Here is a 12901-nt window from a genome sequence, read left to right as displayed (position 1 = left end):
AAATTGAAGAGGATTTTTTCCAGCGATAAAGTTCAACATTTTTCAGCTTTATCGCTATATGCCACGTGACCAGATTTGACACTGGAAACGAGCGTCGAGCGATTTCATGTAAATAGTAAAGGTGGGACCACATGCAGTCGCTAGTCACTCGTTTGCAGCGATAAATCTGGTCACGTGACACTGAAAAAAAAACCTCTTCAATTTCGGCAAAAACAGAATTTTTTTTTTTCATTCACTCCATTTTTTTTATCTGTACCACTGCCACGATACTAAACGAGATTACGAAATGAGCTTCCAAGACCAAGACCATTCCTGCAAGAAGCCATCTTGTCGCTGCTGCTTGACGCGGCGACTTGACGCTACATTTTTGAGTCGTGAGAAATTCAAAATCACCTCCAAAATGGGGTCACGTGATCAGATTTATCGCTGCAAACGAGTGACTAACACAGCTAACACAAGACTAACAACTGCATGTGGTGGCACCCTAACTGTCAATGTCAAGTCAAGTTTCAATAAAGTTGTCTTGTCTGTCTGACTGATTTCGGTTGAAACTTTGAACTTTCTTGCGATACCTGTGATTTAAATTTATGACTTTAAATATGTACTTTGTTTTATTTAAATATAATTTCTAAGCATTTTAAGAGAACTTAACTGTAATCAGTAAATTGATCTTAGGCTTTATTTTTATAATACTAAGAGGATGTTGCTTGTAACAGTTGTAACAAAGATTGTCCTGCAAATTTCACAGCCTTTCAATATATACAATTTACAATAAACTCAACAAACAAAACATCGCGTTATAAGCAAAATGGGCATAAAAGGACTTTGGACTGTACTCTCACCATTTAGTGAAAAGAAATCTCTTCATGAGGTTTGTTAAACCATTAATTTCTTAAAATGTGTGTCATTTACATGACTTTATTATTTCACTTATTATGGTTACAGATAAGGGGAGAGACAATTGCTGTAGACTTAGCAGGATGGGTTTGTGACAGTCAGAATGTTACAGATTATCATATTCAACCCAAATTGTACTTGAGGTATGCAAACTTGTTTAACATGTAAACTATTTCTTAGCTTGTTATTTCTTCTTTTGTTTAAGCCAAGGATTGTTTGTTGCAGAAATTTGTTTTTTAGAACAATTTTTCTTATATTAGCTGATGTAAATCCAGTATTTGTACTGGAAGGTGATGCTCCTGCGCTGAAGAGAGATGTGATGGCTGCTCGAAATGCAATTCAGTTTCGTGGAGCTGCACCCAGATCTGAGACTGTCACAAACAAGCAGCCAGGTGTTGGAAGGAAAAGATTTAGAAATGTTCTAAAAGAGGCATGTGGATCACAATTGTCTTTCAATTAAAATTATAGGCAGAAATTAGAAACTGCCAATTTGCGAAACATGGTAAAATAATTTAAAATATTACTTTTGTTCTAGTGTGAAACGCTGCTAAAATCTATGGGAGTCATTTGTATAAATGGAAAAGGGGAAGCAGAAGCAACATGTGCTCAGTTAAATTCTCAAGGTGTTAGTGTTTAGTTTATTCTACTTCCCAAAAAATGCTACCTTTGCTCTGATAAAGACAATATTTGTTGTTATAGAAAAAATTGGGTCTTAATGCATTTACTCTAATTTTACTTGCTTAAAAGCAGGGTCAAAAACCACTGCACTGTAATTTTAATTACGTGCCTGTAGTTAGACGTTAGTTATGCTACTGCCTTACTTGAACATTAAGTCTGCTTTTTTTTACAACTAGCTGGTTGATGCAGTAGTATCTCAAGACTCGGACTGTTTTGCATATGGAGCTCGGCGTGTGTACCGGAACTTCAGCGTTTCAAGTGCTGCTGGAGGAGGAGCATTGCAGGGTTCCATTGAATGCTACGATGCTGAAAAAATGTTCCTAAATAATGGTAGATTAATGGATTTTATGTAAAAAATTCTATAGAATGCAACATATAAAGGAAAGGTATGATGCGGGAGTCGCACCCTCTTAGAAATGACAATAAAAAGACTTTTGACTGCAAATAACTATCCTTATAGTATCTCTAGCTAGAGCATCCACTTCAGAAGTAAACTGTAAGCCTACATGCATGTGTGATGCCCACTAAATTATAAGTGACTTCAACATGACTTTCTAATTCAAGATCAGTCTTTATTTTACCGACATATTTATTTCCAATAAACTTTATGATAGGTTTTGGTCGGAACAAGATGGTTGCCCTGGCTCTTCTTTGCGGATGTGACTATGGTATTGGTGCATGTGGCTCATCAATAACCACAGTGCTATCATTTCTACATACTATACATGACAGTGAAATAATATCCAGGTATGTAGTTTTACTATTTATCTTCACTCCGCAAAAAAAGTGTGATTGATTGATGGTTTGACTTATGGTATGGCCTCTTGAGCAGAGGATTGTGGGTTCAAATCCGGGCTCGCACCTCTGAATTTTTCGTAATTCATATGCGAAATAACATACATAATTTACCACAAGCTCTACGGTGAAGGAAAATTCATTGTGAGGAAACTTGCACCTACCTGCAAAGCAATTCAATGGTGTGTGTGAAGTTCCCAATCCGCACTGTGCCCGCGTGGGCACTATGCTATGGCCCAAGCTTTCTCATTGTGACAGGAGGCCTGCTTCCAACAGTGGGACGTATATAGGCTGGGATGATGATGATGATTTTCACACCTAGTGTACCATTCTAAAGAGATATTATTGAGACAGGTTTTATTTAAGGTTGGTGTCATGGGTAAGTGACCCTGAGCAGTATGAGGAGAGAACTCGTTGGTCGGCGGCGCCGGGCCGCTGCGACCGCTGCGGGCACGTAGGAAGAACGCACGCTAAGAATGGATGTCCCGTATGCGCAACGCATAGGGGCTGCCAAGACAATGGACACAAGTAAGATCTTCACCAAGACTTGAAATATTGTAATTAAAAATAACCTAAAACATGTTAAACAATGAAATAGTATTTTATGCAACTGTTTTATAATAGGGGTCTTTAAACGTGAGGTTGCGTAGGTAGCGATATTGAGCCGCAACATATGGATAATAATTTTTATTTTTTAACGATTATTGATTAGTAACTGAATAGGAATGTAAAACAATTTCAATGTTATGTTGGTAATACTGCATTTAATTAAAATAGAGGTTAGGGATCCTAAATTTAAAAAGTTAACTGTCAAAGGAAGTTCATTGAACTGTATTATTTATTATGAATTTTAAAGCAATTTAAAGGCATCCATAAGTGTGCTTTTATGAGCCATAGTCATATATTTTTCCTGGACTTATTATGTATATCATTGTATTCGTGTTCGCGGATCATTAATTGTCAAAAAAAAGTACAAGAGTTTACAACATTATTAAATTTTAAATGAAATATGTAAATTTGGTAACTGTCGCCATCTTGCAAGTTTTTTTTATTTTTTGAAAATTAAACTCATTAACTATTTTCCAAAAGATAAATCAATCATATTTATTACAGAAAGCTAACCGAATAACCTTAATTATACGAGTCTATATAACATATCTAAATTAGGTACAAAGAAATCGGATTAGTACTTTGGCTGAAATAAAATAAAATGTTATTTCTTTTTATATATATTTTCTTAAAAACCAGAACCATTTGTGGCTTAATTTTTGGTGAAAGCACTACATATATTAAAGTTAATAATCCGGTAAAAGGCAAATCATTTTTTTCGCTAAGGGCTGTTTGGCTATGCTTACCCGGCTATACCCTTTATTTTTAGAATCTTTACTAATGCTTTATCATTTGATTAACATCTAATCTCACGTTATCATATTATCAACAAAATTAGATTATTTTTGCATAGTTTATCCTATTTTCATTGATTGCTTTGTCCTGCATGGGCTGCATGTCAGCGCAGCGCAGCGCTCTCTGTGTTTTATTTGGCGAAGTTCTTACTTATCCAGTGTTCGCTCTGCTACTATCTTCTTTGTCCATTCGCTCTAGTTCCAAAAACATTCAGTATTTTACGTGACTACAAGATAGATGGCAACCTGGATTGCGACTGCGGATTGGTAGAAGTGACACAATATAATATTGTGACAACCACATCCTATCTACTTATATAATATGTAGTATAGGGTAAATCGTCAATTACTGGCCACCATTTAATAACTGCCACCTTACACTAAAAATAATGAATTCTAGTTACCTATAAACAGAGTTCATTTTTAGTATAAATTGTAAATTACTTGGCCACTTAAATAACTGCCCACGTTATAATAAAGTGAATTCTGGTCAACTATAAATAGAATTCATTTATAGTACACTTAGGGGGGGCCCCGGTTTGGCATTGGCAAGCACAGAAAAAAAAGTTTTTGCGTGACGGATGTCGCTTCTCTTGTAAATGTTTACGTGGTGTTGACGTGGTAAATTGATTAAAATTTAGAAGAGATTCCTTTAAGGGATAAGTTCGCCTTTGTACATCTTATTATCCTGTGTTATGTTATTTTCATGTGTTTTTATGTACAATAAAGGTTTTACAATACAATACAATACAATACAATACAGTATAAGTATAAGGTGGCCAGCAATTGACGATCTACCCTAATTATAAGTAAAAATGAATTTTGCCACTTGCATTCACCGGTTGCCCGCAACTCTGGTTGTCCTTGGGTTCTGCGTCCACCATCAGCGTAATTCTACGATACCCATGCCGCCAATGGCTTTAGATTTTCCTATGCTTAGGCGTACCTATACATGTATGTATGTATGTATGTATGTAAACTCTTTATTGTACAAAAGAAAATGAACAAAATACAACTGACAAACTTTAAGATACATGCTTTTGTACATGCTTTTTAATATTCAATCAGAAGAAGAGACACAAAGTGAGTGATCGCACTCATGTTGGCCGACAGCTACAGAGATATAATTTTAGTTGTTTTGATATTGACAAATATGTGTACATTAAAATTTATGAAGGTATAGGTAGGTTCTCGTACAACCCGAAACTTTAGCTTTTATATTTGTAGGCTGGCTAGCTTCATTTCACGCATCAAGGAACGTTCGGGTTTTATAGAAAATGAATTCATACACTACTTTCTAAATTCCCGATCCGTGATAGGTTACTGCGAATATAAAATGCAAATAAATATGTACTTACTGGTCGGAACGCCTAAATATTAGTAGTACCTAGTACTAAATAGTAGTCTTATTTCTAATTATTAACGTTTAGACAGTGGCGGACTAAGGGCGAGGGGCGTCAGGGGCGGTCCTCCCCGGGCCCACACTTAGGAGGGGCCCCGGTTTGGCATTGGCAAGCACAGAAAAAAAAGTTTTTGCGTGACGGATGTCGCTTCGCTTGTAAATGTTTACGTGGTGTTGACGTGGTAAATTGATTAAAATTTGATTTTCCATTCAGTAAATATTCAAATCAATAATAGGGCAAAATTAAAGATCGCCCCGGGCCTCAAAAAGCCTAAGCCCGCCATTGGTTTAGAGAATTTTTATTCTCTCAATAAAATAACGTGCAATATAGTTCTGTTAAGATGAGCTTACAAAAATGTACCTACTACTCAGCGGCACCAAAATTTGAAGGCTAGATTTTTCCGCACAGTATATAGATTTAAAATCTATTATATAAAATTCTCGTGTCACAGTGTTCGTGACCAAACTCCTCCGAAACGGCTTGACCGATTTTTACGAAAAAATTTGGTAGGTGTGGGATGGACGTAAACATTTTTTATTAAGTCTACGCGGACGGAGTCGCGGGCAAGGGCAACAGCTAATTAGTTTTATAAAAATCCAGCAAAGCATCAAACTACATTGTAATTTCTGAAAAACATTTCAGTGTAAGTAGGTACAGTCATAAATAAGTGATCATTTCTGTACCTTGTCGCTTTCAGTCGTTACACAATTTCGTATGGCTTTTCAAACATGACGTTAAAGTGATAAGGTACAAAAGTGATCACTTATTTGTGACGTTTACTGTACATATTTATATAATTTCACGAACTGTAACGACCCCAAAACTAAGACGCGCAAGCCTGACTAGTGAGTGTTAAATATAATGTAACGTCCGTGTTATTATTTGTTTATTTATCGTATCGTATCGTATGGCTTGCAGATTACGCTTAAATCATAGCTTAAATTGTGTGTAGTGTTTTATACTACTAATTTTTCATCAAAAATAATTTTAGCTTATTTCCATTTTACACTTTGACTTCGAATGTAGATCGACTGTATTTCGCCAGTTGATGTTGCCATAAATTAAAACATAATACAACTTTTGATTTAAACCCACCTCTCTCCGCTAAACTCGTTGCTTTTCGGTCTTTCCGTATAACCGCTTCGGTGCCGTGTCTTTCTATTTATTATTCGTAATCTTAATACCTTTAAACACGAAATTCTAGTATATTTAATCAGAATCTCGGAAACGGCTCCAACGATTTCGATGTAATTTGGTAGTTATGTGGTGGTTTTCGGGGATGACAAATCGATTTAGCTTGGTGTTATCTCTGGGAAAACACTTATTATCTTATCGAGTTTTAGTCCGAGCAAAGCTAGGGCCCCTAGGTACTGTCACAGGTACTGTTAATAAACAAGTACTTTTCTCTACATTTGTTTCAAAGAAAGAAACAAAAAAGAAGTTGCATATGTCTACATAATATACCTTAACTTAGTTTAGTTAACTACATACACCTTGCTTGGGTAGCTGTAAATATCACCCTGATTTATTATAGTGAATGAACGCAAAACAAAAAAAAACTTTCTTTTTAACCGATTTTAAAAAGTCAAAGTTAGTGATTATAATAGTTTCTCTTGCACTTGTTTAATGTCTGTTACTGAGCTCAGTAAATATTATACATTAAAATCTCACTTATTGTACAATTGATTATTATAGATTCCATCATGAGCTGGTTTAAAAATTGAATTATACAGGTTGAAAGTAGCGGCAGTAAAGCGAGAGCTGTCACTGCGCAAAAGAGCATTATCTTGCGGAGTGCCGTTTCCTGAACCGAAAGTTATGACTGAATTCCTAAACGTATCTGCTGAAAAACTAGACTTCGACAGCTTAAAGAAACCACCTCCGAGCCTCGTACAATTCGTGGTAAGTAGGTAAGGGAGTAGGGATGCCTGTATGGTGTTTCCGATACATTCAAGCGTCAAGGAATAGTGCTTTTCATAGAGTTTATGTCAGAGAAGCAGAAGATGACAATATTTATGTAACGTGTTCACAAATGAAACAGTTTTTGTGCGTCACACGCATTCAATATTCACGCACATTAATAAATTGTGAATACTAATCGCTTCTGTGAAAGTCATATTGTTCCTTTACCGTTCTTGCGAAGCAATTTGGGAAAATTCAGGCCCATGCCAGCAATGAGTTTGTAATAATAATAAGTTATCAAAAACCATTATTTTACCGTTATGTTTCAGAATCTCATGTCATCTAAACTGGATTGGTCCGAACGATACAGTGTACAGAAATTTTTGCCTCTGCTTACGAAATGGCATCTTCAAGACAACGTGCCATGTAGAACCATCAAACCTGTAAAAATAAATAAAAAACGAAACCCAAAAGGTTAGTCATGAAAATGAGAAACAAAAAAACATCGACAAGCGTTGTCTGTGTTAATTTTAATAAGCATGCAAATTTAAGCCTCACTTACCTTGCATTTTTGTGTTGGTAGTGTACGTTATTCATGATCGAACATTTACCTACCGGTTGCAGGTGTGCCTAGTTACGAGGTTCAGTGGACCGATATTGATGGCCAATATGAAGCTCTGATTTCGGATGATCAATTTCAAGGTATGAAGCTTAATATAATTTTAATTATTGGATGATAATATAGTATATAGGTAGATTTATATTGTAAGTCATGTGCAAGTTATTAGAAATAATATATCTTATTTTTATTATTAGATGGCGAAGATATAACTGTAGCGTGGACATCGATAGAGCGCCAAGATTTGCTACAGCGTTACTACCCAGACATAGTTAATGCTTACGAAGAAACAATTAAGAAACCAGTAAGGGAGAAGAAATCAAGAGGGCGGAAAAATAAAGATAGCGAAATCAATGAAAAGCCGAAGCGAAAATATAAAAGGAAAGTAAACAAATCAACTCGAGAAGAAGTTGTTAATTTGCTCAGTTCTGCGAAAAACGATTTGACGAATAAAACTTCAGAATTGAATACGAGCAAAGTTCACGTAAAGGTAATAAAATTGAAAAGAAAACTGAAAAAATGTTCTGCCACCAAAGGACAAAAGACTATCCACAGTTTTATTGCAAATAAAAGGAGAAAATCTTCTAAACAACTACATTGCTTGCAAAGCAGCTTTAAAAATTTGTCATTAGAGACTAATGAGAACACAAAGAACATGGAGCCTCCAAACCATTTACTTAGTATGTTTAAATCAACGATTGATAATAATCATGACAGTGATTTATCCGACATTGTCGATGGCATCGTGACTAGAGCGCCTCTCATCAAGACTGCCAAATTAGATGAAAATTTTGTGAAACTTGTTTTCAATAAAAATGCGACCCCACGAAAATCTGTTTTCAGGAAAAGTGCGTTAATAGATTTACACTATAACTCATCGACGCCGCGAGGCAGTCCTTTAAATAAATCATATGTAAAGTTGGATCATGATGATTCCGGTGGCCATTTGAATCAGCAAGTTAACACAAGCTACTTTTTCGACAAACTGACAGACGATCGCGACGCTTTCGAAATATCTCTTGATCAAATTCACACTAGCAAAGTACTTTATGATGTTTGTGAAAACACTTGTGATATAAGTTTGCCAAATGTCCGTTTATGAAACAAAATATGTTTTTTGGTACGGGTAAAATGTAAATAAATAAAATCCTACTCTTTAGCACGCTGTTTTTATATTAAAAATTTTTTTGTAAGTAATACCGAAATACGGAAGGTCAAATTTCACAAGGCCTATAAACGGAAGGCCGAATATTAAAACGTCGAATGTTTATCTGATCGAAAGCAAGTACATTTATCGGTATTTTGCACTTTCGGTGTTCTTCATTTTTTTATGAATTAAATTCGGGTTTTGTTCCGCGTACCTTGATTTAATAACTAAATGAACCTACGTGCTAGTCAACCTCGACATTGGCGGAATCATTACAAAGCTGATAAAGCTTGAAGCCACCCAGCAGGGCTACTACGAAACTCGAAACTCGAAGTTCGTATCGTACGGTCCCTCTCGCTCTCGTATTAAATAGTATAAGTGTCAGAGGGACCGCACGACACGAACTTCGAGTTTCGTAGTAGCCCTGCAGAGCCACCTTTTCCTAAATTTCAGTTGAGGTTAAGTTAAAACTTAAAACAAAATTAGCCAATCGCAAGCAAGACGTCAAACTTACCTCACAATACTAACGTCATCATAGCGATATTTCATCAGTCAAGAAACCTTATTCGAAAAAACCTGTGGCTTTGAGTATAAATGGAGGGAATATCTATCTTATACCTTTAAACGAGAAATTCTTGTATATATATTTCAATAAAATATATTTCGGGGATCTCGGAAACGGCTCCAACGATTTCGATGAAATTTGGTACGTAGGGGTTTTCGTGGATGAAAAATCGATCTAGCTTGGGAAAACGCTTGGTAACGAGTTTCAGCCCGAACGGAGCTCGGTCACCCAGATATTTATTATTATGTTTTATGTAGGTACGTACGTACGGTCAACCCAATAAGTGGTCTATCAATTTTTAAACAAGTTCCATATGTATAAAGTACTCTGTGCAAGTTCCTATTAAATCAATGTCGCTAAACATCTTTTTATGTTTTTATTTAAATCAGCAGAATTTGTGCTAATTAAAACAGCTGAGACTGTATAGAATGCAGTACTTTTTTTAGTTCCCACATACGAGGGGTTAAGGTGGTAGACCACATATTTGGCTGATGGTACGTATTACCCAGTGTGGGTAAAAGAAAATCGTAAAACTTATAGACGGATATTTCCACAGTTGTTTTTTTAGATTTTACTCGTAGAAAATTTTATCAAATACCTAATGTAATAAAATCACTTATTTATAAATAGATTCATATACCTATTCGGTAATCGATTACTAAATTGTCACAATTTCTCCTAATAGCTCAATGGCACCGGGGATGCTTTACTAATATTGTACTCGTAAATGTCAGATTAGTTACTCTGTCTGTCTGTCTGTCTTAAGGGGTAGTGCCCCGCAGCAAATGCCATATCAACAAAAAAAACCCTCTTTACCTACGCTTAAACCACTCAACTGTTTTACATAAAATTTGGTGTGGAGATAGTTTGAAACGCTGGGAAGGACATGGGATAGTTTTTATCCCGGAAAACTGCATAGTTACAGCGGAATAGCGATACTTAAGCGAATTTATAATATCTACTAAGTAATCATAATATGGAATCCACGTGAGTTCGAATCGTGCTTGCTCGGTTTTTCTCTTTTTAAGTTTGAAGCAGTTGGAAAATAGAAAAAAAAAAATACTACCGTTCATTGTGGTAAAATGAACTCTCAAGACATTTTTACCGTCTTTGGAAGTACGCTCTTCGAGCAACAGTGTTGAGCAATAGATTTACGTGCCAGAAATGCCAGAATGGCAAACCCGTTTTTAGTCCTCCGAAAACTTTAATTCACTCAGTGGCGAGATAAGATAAAGATAGGTAGGTACATTAATTTCAATACTTTTTAGTACTACATTGGTGCCATAACTTAAGTAATTAGGTAAACAGATGCTGCTCATATATCTATTAACAACTTAACATACAAAAATGCATTTTTTTTTCAGGAGAGAGCTCCGGAAGGCTTGTTAGTTAGGTATCCTTATTTCTTCTTATTGATATCACAAATATCAACGTAACTCTGTCGGTCTGTCTGTTAGGTTCTTTTTCACGCTTAAACCGCAGAACCGATTTAAATTGAAAGTTAGTATGGAAATAGTTTGAGACTCTGGGAATTTATATACTTGCATAGTTCTCGCGGGATAGCGATCTATACATAGGTAAGTACATATATAATAAAACTGAACTGGGTCGAAAGTCTGTAAGTACATGGAAGATATTTGAAAAAAGTTGATTAGGGATACTTAGTATAGATAACAGAACACGTTTCATTGTTTCATTCAACAGAATTTTTGTCTGTTTGTCTGTGTATCTGTTTCTGATCTGATGCAGCCTTTACTAATCTGTTGAGAAAATCCCCGGCCAGGTTATAGGTTATAAAAATTCAACCTCTATATAAAGGGGGGTGCCACTACACTCGAGTGAGTTAAATTTGCACTTGAATCTTATGACGTTGCTTAGGGAGGAGGTGCATTCTTTTTTTTCAAATAAGTATGTGCTATTTAAATCTGGTCACAATACAATAATCTGGCAGTGATGTCTTGGTAGTACGGCCAGGATCGTCTACGTATAGGAGGGAACTCCTCAAAAATTAATGATGATGAACTTTGCATGATCGTTCAATTTCAATGACGATGCTATAAAATAAAATAAAAGCTAATATTGGCCGTATTCTTGAAATATACCTACGGCTGGGCGGAGCGCTAGGGTTGGCGTCTACAAAAAGTAAAACCGACGTGAGTAGATTTTATTGTATGTGTGTAAATAGTTGTGTTGTGTGTAGACAGCCGGTGAAATTACTGGCACTTGAGGTATCCCATCTTAGGCCTCTAGGTTAGCAACGCATCTGCTATCCCCCTGGTGTTGCAGGTGTCTATGGGCGGTGGAGCTTTGCGGTGAAGGAAAACATCTTGAGGAAACCTGCACAAACCTGCGAAGCAATTCAATGGTGTGTGTGAAGTTCCCAATCCGCACTGGGCCCGCGTGGGAACTATGGCCCAATCCCTCTCATTCTGAGGGGAGGCCTGTGCCCTGCAGTGGGACGTATATAGGCTGGGATGATGATGATGATGATGGGCGGTGGTGATCTCTTAGCATCAGGAGACCCACTTGCTCGTTTGCCATCCAGTCGAATAAAAAAAATAGTTTTAGGTGTAGGAATAAATCATATTATTATGTTGATTTTATGATTATTTATTAATTAATTAAATTATAAGTTGGTAACAGAAAAAAAATTGCGTCTATTGCGACAAGTTCGAAACGACTTGTTGAATTTTATCACATAAAAATTCTCATTCTTATAAAGAGTTAGTACCGAGCGCTAAGCCACGTCACGGAATCGAAACTAGGGCGAATAGAGCGGGCGGCGCGACACAGCACTCGACCAGCGACCGGACTGCGCGGCGCGCGGCGTGGCACTGCGTAGTTTTGTCTTGCGAAGATTGGTTAGCGGACTTAGCGGCCGTGTAAATGACGCTTGGCTGTGTGCGTGCGTCGATTCGGGCGCTAGTATGAAGTCGAAATACTGCCTATGTACATGCTACCTACTTATTGGGCTTAGCACCGACTTCAAACAGATGAGTAGGAAGGGCACACAGAAACCATGTTTTGATTTATTTGTGTGGTAGCTTAAACGTGTAGAAAAACTTACGTCAGACTTTTGCAGTTAACTCAATGTGTTACGAATATAACCCAAATTACGAGTAATTACCTACTTATCCTGTTTTTGAATTGACCACGTATTCCCCGTGAAAACCTAGTAGGTATGTACTTACCTACCCAACTAGATCCTAGATCCAGATTCTTGCAAAAAAATCGAAATGCTTACCTATTCTAAATCTAGGCATGAATGAAACATCTACGTTCATATTATAAATCTCTCGCGGTTAAGTATAAAACTTCGGGAACTAACTTAGTTCTAGTTTTATGTTGCCGCTTAAATAAATGTAGGGACACAACGTTAAGGTAAATAACCCAATATGTAATAAGTACCGACAAATACTAAATTGTATTGAAAACTAACACAGGTACAAGACGACGCCTAGGTTTCCTAAAGACGATCGAACCGTAAAATGC

The 12901-nt window shown here is 36.5% G+C and overlaps 1 protein-coding gene across 2 annotated transcripts; it reads left to right on the top strand.

Moving 5' to 3' along the window:
• Positions 1–504: 504 nt before the first annotated feature.
• Positions 505–8856, top strand: Gen (XPG-like endonuclease). Of its 2 annotated transcripts, XM_074088708.1 has the most exons (11): positions 506–871; positions 946–1040; positions 1123–1327; positions 1433–1522; positions 1752–1905; positions 2190–2322; positions 2737–2898; positions 6910–7078; positions 7408–7552; positions 7703–7780; positions 7895–8856. In XM_074088708.1, the coding sequence occupies exons 1-11, from the start codon at positions 809–811 to the stop codon at positions 8797–8799; spliced, it is 2199 nt and encodes a 732-aa protein (XP_073944809.1). In that variant the 5' UTR covers positions 506–808; the 3' UTR covers positions 8800–8856. The 2 variants fall into 2 exon arrangements, with proteins under 2 accessions (XP_073944816.1, XP_073944809.1); XM_074088715.1 differs by lacking the exon at positions 2737–2898 and having other exon boundaries at positions 505–871.
• Positions 8857–12901: the final 4045 nt, after the last annotated feature.

This window comes from Choristoneura fumiferana, chromosome Z (assembly GCF_025370935.1).
Source record: "Choristoneura fumiferana chromosome Z, NRCan_CFum_1, whole genome shotgun sequence".
NCBI classification, from domain to species: domain Eukaryota; kingdom Metazoa; phylum Arthropoda; class Insecta; order Lepidoptera; family Tortricidae; genus Choristoneura; species Choristoneura fumiferana.
This window is presented reverse-complemented; position numbering and strand designations above follow the sequence as displayed.

Coding starts and splice junctions, on each gene's coding strand:
- Gen (XM_074088708.1), top strand. CDS start 809: ATGGGCATAAAAGGACTTTGGACTGTACTCTCACCATTTAGTGAAAAG. Junction 872..945: donor AAAAGAAATCTCTTCATGAG/GTTTGTTAAACC, acceptor TTATGGTTACAG/ATAAGGGGAGAGACAATTGC. Junction 1,523..1,751: donor CTCAGTTAAATTCTCAAGGT/GTTAGTGTTTAG, acceptor TTTTACAACTAG/CTGGTTGATGCAGTAGTATC.